General features: G+C 43.0%; 1 protein-coding gene across 1 annotated transcript in view; it reads left to right on the top strand.

Annotated features, from left to right (window-relative positions):
- The first annotated feature begins 15,081 nt into the window (after positions 1-15,081).
- Positions 15,082-15,725, top strand: part of LOC126252100 (facilitated trehalose transporter Tret1-2 homolog) — a 67,420-nt gene continuing 66,776 nt past the window's right edge. Inside the window, exon 1 of the mRNA XM_049952960.1 lies at positions 15,082-15,213. Coding sequence (XP_049808917.1) covers positions 15,099-15,213 — 115 coding nt within the window. The 5' untranslated portion in view covers positions 15,082-15,098. The remainder of the gene's footprint in view (positions 15,214-15,725) is intronic.

The raw sequence follows: 15,725 nt of genomic DNA, 5'->3' as shown, positions 1-15,725 counted from the left end.
CAAAATATTTCACAAAACTGGAAAATTCAGATTGTTCGAAATGTTTCATCATCATGATGCTATGTTTTACTCGGTCTTGTGTAGCTTGAGACCAATATGCTGAGAGGAAGGCATGGTAAAATTCTCCTTCACTGTGACAATCGTGGATGACCGATCGCATTCTTACAGCTGGTTCATTCTCTAAATAGCTACACATAAATTCTAATCTGCGTTCTAACGACCAGTTGGGAGGAAAACAATGAGAGAATTGATGGAGGCATGCTTGTGGATGAATGTCGTTGGCAGAATTCTTAAACGTTTTGAATTTACGTGTAGTAATGAACAGCTTATAGTCAAAATCATCATGTCGGCGACTCGCATGTCGGTCATTGTTACGTCGTGTCGGCGGTTCCATCTCAAAATTCGGTGCACATTGCCAATTTCTTTCATAACTTCCGAAATGCCCTGCGTTATTAATTTGTGGCTTTTCCGTATTTCTAAGTTCCTCTTCCCGTGTTGGAGCGTGAGTGTCCTCTGAAATATGAAATTTTTGTATTACTTGTGCCAACTGATCTTGTACTTCCCGGATTTCTCCTTTGTATTGTGTATTAATTTGATTCTGATTTTGTTTGAATTTCTTAATTTGTTCATACTCTTCTGTGTCAGTGATGGCTACAGGTCTTGTGTCATTCAGATCATCATCTACCTTTGCAGATAAGTTAGTGAACTGATCTGAAAGTTCGGCTACTTTATCCGATAATGAAATTATTTCCTCTGTGTGTTTTTCTGAACCAAGTTTCAGAGTGTCCATTTGTGTTGAAATCGTATCTACTATGTCCTTTAAGTTTTCTTGAGTTTTTGCAAGTTGCGTAACCGAATCGGTAGATGCAACTGAGTCAATTTTAGCTTGCAAGGTGTCGTGATTTTCATGAACAATAGTTTGCAGTTCTTTTATGGCAGCTTCGTGATTCTGTAGTGCATTTTCATGACGCGAAAAAATAGGTTGGAAATGCTCACAAATTTGTGTTTTTACGTCATTACAGACTTTTTGACATTTCGATTCGATTTTATGTAACTCAGTAGTTAAATCTTCACGTGTTTGTTCAAGTGTGGTGTCTAACTTTTTAAGATTTTGTTCCACTGTGTCTAACTTTTTAAGATTTTGTTCCATTGTGTCTAACTGTTGCTGTGTTTGTCTCTGATTTTGTTTCATTTGTTGCATTAATTGCAATAATAATGTATTAGTGTCTGGAATCTGTTCCTCTATGCTTTTCGGCAGTGCATTTGCACCGGCAACATTCACATTTTGACAAGCAGAAAATGTGTCTTGACTTATTTGAGAAAACGGTGAGGACCCAAAACCTGAATCTACAGTATTTGCGAGATTGTTTCCTGTCATTTCGGATTCCTGAGGCGAGCTGTTGCCGACCGATCGATCGATAATGCTTCCCTGTTCACTAATTGTTTCACTGTGTACACCATTATTTGCAACCCGCTCCATTTCCCTATGCGCAATTACCAAATTACTACTTTGAACATTAGTTAATTCATTACTCGGCGGCGCTAACACACTGCTTTCGTCTTCACTGTCATTTCTCAGTTTACTTTGGAGCCTAGTATTACGTTTTTCACACGCCATAATTGTCACAATATTTCACACGATAACACAGAAAAGCACAATTTGAAGAGCAAAATAAAATAACATAGCAATGGAAATAATGTCTACTTAATTGCAAGCGTAGCTGCGAAATACTTGGTGCAAATCTACATGCATGCCACAACTGTTTTACTGTACAGCAATGAAAAACTACAACTACAATGGAAATTCTCTCTATAATTACGCGCTGGCAATAAACAAAAGCTACACTAACTACACAAACTACAAGAAATAAATCAGAAGATTCCAGTGAGGTATCCTCGGCTAAGGGTCGACATATGAAACGTCCCCTTAGAACAATTATACACGACTGTCCTTAAACTGACACACAATATTTTTAGCGCAACGCAATCTGACTTTCAAAAAATCCCTACGAAAGAATGGCCCTGACTAACATTAACCTATACCTTTCACAAATCACTTACCTCACAAAAATCTTCGTTACTCGAACTACTGCAAAACAGCGAGCGCCACTACTGCCAGCTAAATAAAAGATTCAAACTACGGAAGGCACTAACTACTGATAGGCATAGTTAGCAAATGAAAGATTTTAATAGAGAACAAACAATGTATTTACCTTAATAGTGTTGAAAAATCATAATATACATAGGAGTTCATGACATCCAGTCTTAAAAATTTCCAAACTCCGCCATTTCTCTCCCCACATCCACCACTGCTGGCGGCTCACCTCCAACTGCGCAACGCTACGCGCTGTTCACATCCAGCTGCCGCTGCCCAACACTACAATGGCAGACAACAATGCAAACTAGACACAGACTGCACACAGCACAGCCAGTGGTTTTCATACAGAGCGCTACGTAACATTGCCAATAAGAAAACATAAACAGCCTACTTACAGACTTACAATTGACGGAGGCGTTCCGTGAATGAAAAGTGAGTCATCGCAATGCATGGGGTCACCAAACGAAAATTTTGGTAGGAATCAAGGCAAAACACTTCCTTGAATGCTGTTCGTGTACTCGTATGCTAAACGCCGCGAAACTGAAGCGCCGCTGCGGTAGCGTCCAAAGCATTTGGCTAGTTGAAAAAAGAGCCTGTGTTCGACTCGCAAGTGCATTCATTACTTTTTCTCATTTCTATTTTTGTTTTCGTTTCGAAATAGGAGGAAATAAGAAGGTTAAGAGGGTAATTAAATCAATAATAAATAATAATAGGGTAATCAAATGAATTTCTTAGACTGATACAGAGTTACATGCCCTCCATTTCTTTCGAGCAACTAGATGAATGGCATTTGTTATATCAACATTTGAAACAAATATACTCGTGGCACCAAGAACATCGAATGACTGCAATCTTCGCGAAATTACATCGTTCTTTTCGAAGATTCGGCAGAAAACCGACGTGATTTACATTTAAAAATATTTATTTTTGGGGAATTACTTTTTATGCATATCACGCAAACGATAGCATTGCCTGAAAAATCAGCGCTGAAAGTTGATCGTAAATTATACTGTCAATGTTAACTGCATCCGGAAGGTTGTGCAACTCCCGCTGGTTTTCCAGAAGCAGTTTCACTTCGCCATCTAGAGGGTGTTCGGAGAGGGAAGGACTTGTAGAGGGAACTGAGTACATAATATTTTGAATAGGAACCCATTACCGAGAACGTACTGTTTCCGTTCTATGATAGTTCAGTTGTGTATCGCGTCAGCATCTGTTTCCGCTCAAGCTAATTTGACCCGTTCTTAAAGCTGCGGCACTGAATGTTTGTCAGGAAATGTGGTTTCAGCATGATAGTGTACCGCCTCACTTCTCAAGCGCGGTTCCGAGACATCTTTGCAAACGATATGGTGAAGCATGGACAGCCCGAAACGGAAGAATCGCGAGGCGGCCACGATCACCGAATTTAACTGCTATGGACTACCTCTTGTCGGGTCGTATGCAAAGTTTAATTTGCCAGACTCCTGGAGAGATAGAGGGAGATCTCTTGGGACGAGTTCTGGCCGCTAGCTAGAAATTAAAGATACACCATGTGGCATGGAGAGTGTATACCAGAACATGCTTCGTAGGTATAATGTCTGTAACACTGTTAGTGGTCGCCACACCCAGACGCTGTTGTAATGCATCAGTACTGTTCTGTGCGTACTGTACGCTCGGTTCCTTTTTGTTTTGGGATAATGTAAAGGCGTAACGTTTAAGTGTTTATACAAACAAACGTGCTTAAGTGATTAACGGATGTTTCGTTATAACTGTACTGCGTCACGCCGAACTCAGTTCCTCAAACAGAAGTGGATGAATTAATCATCTGAATTGAAACGTTGAAACCGTTGTAGAACAGAAAATATACGTTTCAGGGCATGGGTTCCTATTCAAAATGCTATGTACTCACTCCCCTCTACAAGTCGTAGAAGTTAGTAACTGGCATTTCCGAACATTCTGCATAAACATGCTAGCTTATATGGCAATATTAGTTTGTCCACTCCAGGAATACAATGTCAGACAAAACTTGTCATCAGCAACAGATGGTTTTAAAATGTTCTCAAGAATGAATTTTTTAAAATTTATATGTCAACCTACCGGACCCGGAGCAAGTGACGCAAACATTTTTAAAGAGTTCGTTGAACGATTCATCTCTTCCATACCCCGAAGACCAGTTTGTTATAAGGCACAGGAAAACATTACGCAACATTTGCTTGAGGCTGCGGTACTGCACCGTGTAGTTCAAAATGGCTCTGAGCACTATGGGACTTAACTTCTGACAAGGGAACCTCCCCATCGCAGCCCCCTCAGATTTAGTTATAAGTTGGCACAGCGGATAGGCCTTGAAAAATTGAACACAGATCAATCGAGAAAATAGGAAGAAGTTGTGTGGAACTATGAAAAAATAAACAAAATATACAAACTGAGTAGTCCATGCGCAAGATAGGCAATATAAAGGATAGTGTGAGCTCAGGAGCGCCGTGGTCCCGTAGTTAGCGTGAGCAGCTGCAGAATGAGAGGTCCTTGGTTGAGTGAAGCATTTAAATTTTTTATTTTCAGACAATTATTATCCGTCCGTCCGTCTGTCCGTCCGATGCGAGGTAACTGCGCCGTAGTATACGGACGCTACACCTAAACAAACATCGAACACACGTCAGTCGACTACAGCACACGGAAGAGAGAGTATTCCTGCTAACGAGGCTCCCTGGCTGGCAGTTGACTGTTCGCTACTTTGGACGAGAGTGCATTAAATACGTGAGATGTATTCCGTGGGCAATATGAATCCAGGAAACATAGCGGACGGACGGACAGGTAATAATTGTCTGAAAATAAAAAATTAAACTTTCCTCTCGAGGAAAGACTTGAACCAAGGACCTCTCATTCCCCAGCTGCTCACGCTAACCACAGGAACACGGCGCTCTTGAACTCACATTATCCTTGACGTAGCGTATCTTGCGCATTGACTACTCAGTATATTTTGCTTATTTTTTCGTAGTTCCACACAATTTCTTCTTGTTTTCTCGATTGATCTGTGTTCAGTTTTTCAAGGCCTATCCACTGTGCCAACTTATAACTAAATCTGAGGGGGGTGCGATGGGGAGGTTCCCTTGTGAGGTCATCAGTTCCCTAGAACTTATAACTACCTAAACCTATATAACCGAAGGACATCACACACATTCATGCCCGAGGCAGGATTCGAACCTGCGACCGTAGCGGTCGCGCATTTCCAGACTGTACCGCCTAGAACCGCTCGGTCAACCCCGGCCGGCGCACCGTGTAGTAAAACGTTATTTTGGGTATATTACCAAATGCGACAAAGGTTCGCTTTTGTCCCTCATCCGATAAAGTAAGTTGAAAGCTCGTCTACGAAGCACTCTTACTCGTAACTGCTTTCATACGAACCAAGTTGTTTGAGAAATTTATTTGGCAACCTTGTCATTATTCCTTATTGATTTACTTACGTTGTTCACCAGCTTGTTCCTACCAATTTCGAAAAAAAATAGAAATGAAAACGAAATGGAGGCACTTGGGGATCAAACACAGGTTGCCTGTCCCCGAGCCAAATACCTTTGATGCTGCGCTACCGGAGCTTTCACTGTAAATCGTTTACGTTATGGGTACATAAACGCTAGTCAGAAAAGTATCTTTCCTCGATTTCTAGGAAAATATGAGTTTGCGGCCACACATATTATGATGAAACGTTCTCAGTTTTCGATTACCTACCGATCTTGTCAATTTACAGTCTATTGCACGTCATGAACTTTAGGAGAGGCTTTCTCAAAAACGGAGGGCTGTTGAGCCAAAATGTGTTAGAGTTTCATTTTAGTTTGTAAAAAAGCGACTTGCCAAATTTCAGCCGAATCGGTTGGCCTTATCGTTATAGCGATATGAAAAAGACATAAAGTCAGTATTAGGAAAGACCTAGGCTGAATGCAAAAGTTCAGGGAAAGAGCAGTGCATCTCTAAATGAATTTTCATAAAAGACAGAAGTGCGACTAGTTCTAGAGTATATTGTTACAGCGTTTGGGGTACTTATGAAGTAGGCATACCAACAGAATTCAGATAGTCGCTGTTGGAATCGTAACAGGACGGTGCGGCGCAAATGAAACTGCAACGCAAGTGCTCGGTGAATTTAGGTATACGCTCTGTCGGGTAAATTTAGAGAAGCCGTATTCGAAGAAGACATTGCGATCATTCTGCTGGCACGTTTGTCTTTACATCTTGGGTAGAAATACCGATAACGAGAGAGAGTAGGATGCGTACAAACTCACACAGGCCGTATCTTTTTCCTCGCCCTGTAAGCGATTGGAATAGGTAGAAAATCTATAATATTAATACGAAGTATCTCCAGGTAAGCACGGTATAATGATTTGCGGGATATGCTTGTCGATATAGACGTAGATGTAGAGCGGACACTGGCTACAAGGATGCTCCCGCGTCGTCAGCTGTATATCCTCCCCTGTGGCAAATCCTCGCTAGTTTCAGTACACTTAGCCTTTCACTGAAGTTGCTCCTCTTCGGATCGTTCATCATATTCGGTGTGGCAATTTTTCTGAGCCAGATTGCGACATGAAGTGTGGGGCTCTGTTGTAAGGAGGAGCCATCTGCTGACCTGATAACAGTTGAAATTGGTGTCCTAAAATTTTCCCAAAAACAAGCTTCAGCTGTACAAAACGAAGGGTTAATATAGATTAGGTTGTCACATAAGTTCACAGTGTTTCTGTTTTGCATGTTGATATTCCGGTTGCTATGGGTTGAACCATCGATTAGCACTTTTTATTTGTAGTTAACTGCTGCTGTTTAAGTTTGCACACGCCATTTTGTCATTTGGAGATAGTGAGTGGAACTTTGGACGCTAGTAAATGGAGTGCCAAGTGGCGGAATCGGAACATTTACGAAATATTCTTCTGTTTGAGTTCAGTAGAGGGGTGGCAGCAGTGGAGGCAGCCAGAAACGTATGAGCCGTGTAGGGGGGTGGTGCCGTTGGAGGAAGCACGGCAAGATAATGGTTTTCTCTTTTTAAGGGTGTAAGTGGGCTGTTTACGTTTTTATGTTGGTAACGCCACGTAGCGCTCTGTATGAAAATCACTGAGTGTGCTGTGTGCAGTCTGTGGCTGGTTGGCATTGTTGGAATATTTGCTATTGTAGTGTTGGGCAGCTGGATGTGAACAGCGCGTAGCTTTGCGCAGTTAGAAGTGAGCCACCAGCAGTGATGGATGTGGGGAGAGAAATGGCGGAGTTTTCAGAGAGGACGATCTGGACGTGTGTCAGAAAAAGGAAATTTGTAAGACTGGATGTCATGAACTGATATATATATATGATGACTTTTGAACATTATTAAGGTAAATACATTGTTTGTTCTCTATGAAAATCTTTCATTTGCTAACTATGCCTATCAGCAGTTAGTGCCTTCAGTAGTTAGAATCTTTTATTCAGCTGGCAGTATTGGCGCTCGCTGTATTGCAGTAGTTCGAGTAACGAAGATTTTTGTGAGGTAAGTGATTCACGAAAGGTATGGGTTATTGTTAGTCAGGGCCATTCGTTTGTAGGGATTATAGAAGGTCAGATTGCGTTGCGCTAAAAAATATTGTGTGTCAGTTTAGTGAGGATCAGAATAAGTATAGAGAGAACTGTCGCAGTACGTCCAGTTCTGCTCAGCTGTTTGAAAATCAAATAACGTAAGAGGTTTTCCATCACTATCATTTTTAAATTTTTCTTAGGGGACGTTTCAAGGGGGAATTATTTTGACATCAGTGACTTTCCACGTTCAGGGAGGCCTCCGGGGTTTGATGGAGATCGTTTAAACGCGTTAATGCACATTGACCCACATGCTCTAAGGTAACAATCACAAAAATGACAGGGGGGCCATATGTGCATCTCTGCTATCACGTCATCAATTGGCTCTTCAACAACACCGATCATTACCCTCCTGCATCGTTTCTTAGGGCGAGAAGTGATGTCTTTATGCTGACCTAAGGAAAAGAAAGGAATGATTGAGCCCAAACACAGTAGCAACTCCCCGTCCAAACATCTGCGTGCGTCCTCAAAAGATAATATTATACACCTGGTGTAGCAAGGAACGTGTGGTGTACTTACGCATTGTTTCATTGAGGTGTAACCGTCATTGCTGACATTTATTGTCAACAACTGAGACGTCTTCCAGACACAATCCAATAAGAACGACCAGGAAGACTGTGTGAGGTGATACTACTCCGAGATAACGTCCTCCTGCATTCTGATAAACTGACAAAAAGCGCTAAACTGGGATTGGGAAGTCATTCCACACCCACCTTATTCACGTGATCTTGCCCCCTCAGATTTCTCTGTGGAACAGCCTTCAAGGAATTGTTATTTCCGGATGAAAATGCCCTCCGAACATGGCTCCACGAGTTCTTTGCCTTAAAACCATATGATTTCTATAGCCGCGGAATCGAAAAGTTGTGCCAGCGTTGGCGTACTGTTACGTACGTCTGTTGCGTCTATTAAAATTATGGAGAAATACTTAGAATTTACGCACCAGCCTAATAATGTATGCACTATGCAAGAGGGCAAAATAAGAACGGGAGACCAAGAGACATGTGCTCCGATTAAAAATGGTGTACGATAGGGTTGCAGTCTTCGTCCTCTACAGTTCACCCCGTGTATCGAAGAAGTTGTACCGGAAATCATAGGAGGGTTTATGGATGGGATTAAAATTCGGAGCGAAAGCATACCAAAAAAACATTCGTTGATGACATTGCTATCCTGGTGAGTGTGAAGAAGAATTTCGTGCTCTATTGAAATGATTACGGCCTAATGGGCAAGTAATAGTGATTCAGAGTAAACCAAATAATGATGAAAATAAGGAGAAGGATCAGAGCTGAAATTAGCGATAAATTTACCATCAGAATTGGAACTACGTAGGAGAAGAATGTGTCCTGCTACCCCGGAAGAGACTCAAGCATGAGAGTGTAAGAAGCAAATTAGCATAGGCAAAGCGGGCATTCCTCACAAAAAGATATCCGCTAGTATCAAAAATTGGGATTAATTTGAGGAAACAGTTTCTGAATGTATACTGACAGCATTGTATGTTACAGGATGACAGAAGGATGTCTTCAGGAGTGCCCCAGGGGAATGTGATCGGACAGCTCTTGTTTTCTGTATACGCTGGTGTCCAAAATTAACGCAAAAAAACGTAAATTTACTTTGCGACAAAACAGTATATACAGAAAAAAAGCAGAAACAAAATGAAGAATACGGAATGTAAACAACTGCAACATGCATAACGGTAGACAAAAATGTACTTCGTTTTTTTCCAACTCAATGGATTTGCAAACACTTTCCGAGAACTGGTTAATGTGCTCAGTGTAGGGTGTGACCACCTCTGGCAGCAATACGTGTCTAACAACGACGGGGCATGTTGTGAATGATGTCATCAGTCTCATGTTGAGACAATAACGCCCATTGTTCCTGCAGAGAAACTCGCAGTCTTGGAAAGTGGTTGGTGGATGCTGACGTGATGCAAGGTGTCTCCCTATGGGATTCAAATTGGGAGAGCGACCAGGCCATATCATGCGTGCAATATCTTCCGTTTCCAAGAAAATATCAACCACCCGTGCTCTATGAGGTCGAGCATTACCGTCCGTCAATATGAAGTCTGGACCCGTAGCACCTCGCAACAACTTCAGATCAGCTCCTAAGATCTCGTCACGACACCTGACTGCAATTAAACCTTACGGACTCACCATACAATTTCATGAAGGCGGTTTCGAGTTGTAAACATAATACCTGTCCACACCATTAGGTACCCACCTCCATATCGGTCTCTTTCCACAATTTTTGGGTCCCGAAATCGTGTTCCACGTTCCCTCCAGACGCTAATTAATCGAGAATGACACTCTAGATTAAATCGAGACTCATCTGTGAAAACAACATTGGCCCACTGTTCGACCATCCGAGTGCGCCAGAGGTAGACATACAGCATGTCTCCGACAATAAAGACCGCGCTGCCGAAGACTTCTGCACGCCGTTTACCTACATACAACACGTCAGTGGATACTGCCAGCTTATATACCAGTTGCCGTGCAGTACTAAGGCGGTACTAACGTGCCCTTACAGCCAAATAACGGTCCTCTCTTCTGAAGTCACACGTGGTCAGCCCTACCCTGGACTTCGGGATACAATTTCGGTCTATATAAACTGTCGCCAAATCCGAGAAACAACAGAACTATTCACACTAAGCCATCGAGCGACTGTCCTGCTTGCTTTCTTTCTATCTCCCTCCACCGCAGAGAGTCTCGTACGCGTCTTACCTCTGCCATGTTGCACCGTCTATGACAGTGTACGTACCGATTGTGGTTGTGCAGCAAACCCTACCTCGTTTCGTAGGGGCCATGACGTCATCGTTGGTATGGTTGTCAGTTGACCGGAATGCCATCTTCCGTGCAGAACACGATCGTATGGACATCTGGTTTACAGTTTGTGTGATGATATTGTGAATTAGACACAGGACGGGGAAGTTGCGATTTGTTGCTTTGATTTTGGACACCAGTGTGCATAAATGATCTGACGTATAGGGTGAGCAGAAATCTGCGACTGTTTGCTGATGACGCTGTGGTGTATGGGAAAGCATCGTCGCTGACTGATTGTTGAAGGATACGGCATGATTTAAACAGAATCTCTATTTATTATGAAGAATGGTAGCTTGTTCTAAATGTAGAGAAATGTAAGATAAGGGCGACGTTCTTCAATTTATTTTTCTGTTTATTAGTGGAACTCATGTACATTAAGTTGCTAAAGTTTCAATGATGACATCACATCGGAAGTGCCTGAAAAATAATTATGTGTGTGACGCAACCTTCCTGCTATGATCACTTTTTGAAGCAACACTTCAGCATTAGCTCGGTGAACGATTCCTTGGATTACTTTCAAGAAAACCTGCACAGGCGACATCTAGAAGGCTGTCATATATACTCTTTGGTTTCACAGATCATCTGCGACTCTGTTCCGTATCACAGAAATAATAGCAAACCAGCTGCTTTGTTTACGAAGAAGCAATTCTTGTTTTTCCTTGTGCTACCGACGGAGATTTAAGCAAGTGTTCAATTCTTTCATCATTCAATAATGCCACGGTCTTAAAGAGTGTACAGGAAACTGGATAAACTGCGTTTTCAGGAGATATTGAATGCAAGACGTGAGAAACATCAATAAACCAGCATTCATCATTTGTGCGGCGCTGGTGGATGTAAATATCTACAGGCACAGAGGGATAAAAAGCGCTGCATTCACAAGGAGAGTCTCCCAGATTGTATCCTGGATGTTGCAAAGCCCACTCACAGGTTTCTAGCCGAGACTGAACTTCTCACAAAGTGTGTTCATGGCAAAACGCAGAATCCAAATTAGTATCTAAATTCACTGGTATGGAAACAATGCCCTAAAACCACATTTACATCTGCTGCAGTTGTCAGAATTGCAACTTATGATGCAGTTCTTATATTTAATGATAGGAACGAAGGGAGGGCAAAGGTATTAGAGAGAATTGGCTTTAAGATAGGAAATTTTACTCATGAAGTCTTGAGAAAAATAGATTTACAGCGCCTCTCTGTAGCTGAAAAGTCAATCGAAGACCTGGTTAAAGGAATAAGGAAGAAAACAAGACACCAGAAGAGAAGCCTTGAAGGGAAACAGGGCCCTGAGTACAAATCCTGGAGGTCAAGAGGTGACATAATACGAGAAAAACGTTAGGTTGAACTTTAAATTACTTTGTAAACTTATTTCTATAAACACAATAAAACTTGAAGCAAGAGTAAATCTTGAAATTCTGAGTGTAAGCTGAGATATGTGGCGAAGTGCGTGAAATGTTGCATATATTTTGTGTTATACTTCTAGAATTATAATGAAAAAATCATTGAAATCCTCCTATTCGATATATTCAAAAAATCTCATGAGAGAAGTTTAGCATATGCAAAGAGATTAAACAGACAAAATTTTGTATACATGTCTTCAATAGTGTCTGAGAAAAGATACGTACACTATTTTTTTTAATATCGTTTTAAAATTCCATGATAAATGTTAACTATGTATAATCCAATGAACTTAATAGTAAATGTGTTAATTTCATGTAAAGCATGGTACAAAATTTCATTGCCGGATCTTAAAAATTGTGGATTTGGTGCATCTTGTAAACGGTTGGCGTTTTTCACGAACGTCTCCCCCTTAATGCAGATGAGCAGGAAGAACAATACTGTACTGTTGGAATACAGTGTTAGTGGTGAGCCACTTGGCAAAGTAACGTCGGTTATACGAGGGCTATTCCGAAAGTAAGGTCCGATCGGTCACGAAATGGAAACGACTATGAAAATCCGATAAAGCTTTGCACAGATGTGTTGGGTAGTGTCTCTAGTATAACCCCAGTTAGCATCACGTCGCTCTTCTCATTTCTGAGCTCGCAGTGGGTGCGTAAAGATGTCTAGAAAATAGTGTCTGCCGCCAAGTACGGGGGCCTGGTGAGAAATTTCCCCTGAAGCTATGCAGCTAACATTACATAACTGTCGTGCTGTTTCGTCTTCAAGACATTTCTCAGCCGCATTCTGCAGGGGCAATGAAGATGCTCCTGCATCGTTTTCAAATGGAAATGTGAGAGTACCCACAATACAGCCCGTAATTGTCTCCCTCTGAGTTTCAGCTCTGGTCACATGAACCGCTGGTTATGAAGACAACATTTCGGCACAAGACAACGAGCCGTAGGCCAGCGTAGAGAATTGGCGGAGAGCACTGGCGGCTGCCTTCTATAGCGAGGGTATGGGAAAGTTGGTACAACGCTACGATACACGTCTAAGTCGGGTCGGCGACTATGGAGATAAGTAGCTGCAAGGTGTATCTAACTGTTGCAAATAAAACATTTTTGATTTTTACCGTGGTTTCCATTTCGCGACCTATCGGACCTTACTTTCGGAATAGCCCTCGTATATCTAAAGTCCTAGACTTCAAAGCGATATGAAGTGCAACGAGCGTGTAAGGACAGTAGTTGGGAAGGCGAATGGTAGACTTGGGTTAATTGGGAGAGTTTTAGGAAAGTGTAGCACATCTACAAAGGAGACCAGCATATAGAACAAAAGCGTGACCCATTCTTGGGTAGTGCTCGAATGATTGGGATCCCCAGCAGGTTGGATTGTAGGCAGATATCGAAGCAATTAGGATGCGTGTAGGTAGATTTGTTACCTGTAGTTTCAATCATCATACAAATATTAGGGAAATGTTTCTTGAAGCCAAACTGGAATCTATGGAGGGAATACGACGTTCTTTTCGCGAAATAATACCGAGGAAATTTAGAGAACTGGCGTTTGGAGCTGACTGTAGAACGATTCTACTGCCGCCTATGTACATTTAGTGTAAGGATTGCCGAGGCAGGATAAGAGAAATTAGGACTCGTTCGGAGATATATAGGCAGTCGTTCTTCCTCGCCGTATTTTCGAGTGGAATAACAAAGAAAATGACTAGTAGTGACATACGGTACTCTGAGCCATACATCGTGTGGTGACTTGCGGAGTATAGATTGATCAGCCAGAACACTATGACCACCGACCTGCTATCGATATAAACCCGTCCGCGATAGCAGCGTCACCTAGCTAGGAATTACTGGCAGTCAGACACACGGACGGTTCCTGTAGTATCAGTGAGCGTGCTGTGTATGTGGTGAACGAGCAAGGAGCTTGATCTACGTATCTGAGTTTAACCGGGAGGCAGAGTGTGATGGCCCGGAGGCTCGGGACGAGCAGTTCGGACACAGCACGAATTGTCGGGTGTACGAGGACTGCTGTGGTGGGTGTCTTCAACACGTGGTAAAACCACGTCCAGGTGTCATGGTGTTGGGTGGCCACCCCTCATTACAAATTTCGGACGTAGTAGCCTGGACAGACTGGTAAAACAGGACAGGTGGCGAACTGTGGTGGAACTAACATCAGATTTTAGTTGGGCAGAGTACAAGTATGTCTGAACACACAGTGCACCGAACCCTCCCAAAGATGGGCCTCCGCAGCCGACGACGCTAATCTTCAACACCACAACATCGGCAACTACGAGTACGATTCTAATCGGCTCACGGCCGTCGATACTGGACGCTGACGCAATGGCAGAGCTTCACATGGTCTGTCAAATCCCGATACCTTCTTCATCATGCCGATGGGAGGGCACGAATCCGTCGTCTTCCAGGGAAACAGCTCCTTGACGCTTGTACTGTGGGACTGAGCCAAATTGGCGGCTCTTCCATAATGCTCTGGGGTACATTCACGTAGGCATTCACGGGTCCAGTGGATCTCGTGCAAGGCACCATGATGGTCAAGGAGTATCGTACACTGGTTGCAGCCCACTTCCATCCCTTCACGACGACCGTGCTTCCCGATGGCAATGGCATTTTTCAAGAAGATAGTGCGCCATATCACAAGGCCAGGAATGTGATGGAGTGGTTCGAGGAACACAGTGGCGAGTTGCAAATGATGTGCTGGCCTCTCAGTTCACCAAATTTGAGTCCGATCGGACACATCTGGGATATGTTTGAATGTAGCGTCAGTGTACATCGCCCACTCCCCAGAATTTGTGGGAATTAGGTGACTAGTGTGTGCAGATGTGGTGCCAACTTCCTCCAGCTGCCTACCAAGACCTCATTGGGAGCTGTAGAGACTAAAAATTGTATGAGAAAGCAGATAGTGTAATGCATCCAACAAATAATTGAGAACGTTGGATGCAAGTGCTACATGATGACGAGTTTGGCAGAGGAGAGGAACTCGTGGCGGGTCGCATCATACTGGTCTGATGACCGATAACAGAAAGGGGTGGTATTAAGTTACTCTGTATTTGATTTCCAGAAGACTAACTAATAGATGAAAGACGTTTTGGTACGACTTGGTTAACTTCTAGTTATGGCTGTGCAGACCAACTCTTCTGAAGACGGCAGACTGTAATTTTGCCGTAGTGTATTCGAGACACGGAACCTGCAAATGAGAATGAGGACTGGGTTGTGTTACAGACGGGCCAGACACAGTCGACGATGGCGGCGGAGGCGGCAGCCACAGCCCAGGAGCTGATGCTCGACGAGAATGTGGAGCCTCCAGCGGGCCCAGCGCCGGCCAAGACGTGGCCCCAGTACCTCGCCGCGCTCACCGGTGAGTATCCAGTATCCAGTACCCAGCACGACTCAGCGTGGCCTGAGTACCTCCCCTCACACAAAGATGAACGCTTAAAATATAGTTCCCAGCACTGCTCAAGGTAGCCCCAGTACCTGGTTGCACACACCGAAGTGTAGCAGGGTCTTAGTACCAATACGCAGCACCCAGTACCCAACATTGCTCTAGCCGATGAAGCGCTCGATTGCTGGGACAGCTCTCACAAGTGGAGCATACACCCAACCAGTCGCCGATTTATGTTACCTTTTATATGACTGTGGTGCATGTGGTGGTCACGAAGTTTTGATCATCACCCCGGAAAAATAAAGTTAAGTAATTAATGTTTTGTTTGTTTGCAGGTACATGAGATGCGTAGTCTGGCATATATTAAAATTCCGCGTCACAATGCCGTAGCATGCCGCTAGAGGGATAAAAAACAATATGGTGTGGTCATTCTATAATTTATTTTGCCAATGTGGTAATTACTGCTGTATGGCTACCTTCATGCATAT

This window comes from Schistocerca nitens, chromosome 4, assembly GCF_023898315.1.
Source record: "Schistocerca nitens isolate TAMUIC-IGC-003100 chromosome 4, iqSchNite1.1, whole genome shotgun sequence".
Lineage (NCBI taxonomy): Eukaryota > Metazoa > Arthropoda > Insecta > Orthoptera > Acrididae > Schistocerca > Schistocerca nitens.
Note: the sequence above shows the minus strand (reverse complement) of the source record. Positions and strands in the feature narration are given on the sequence as shown.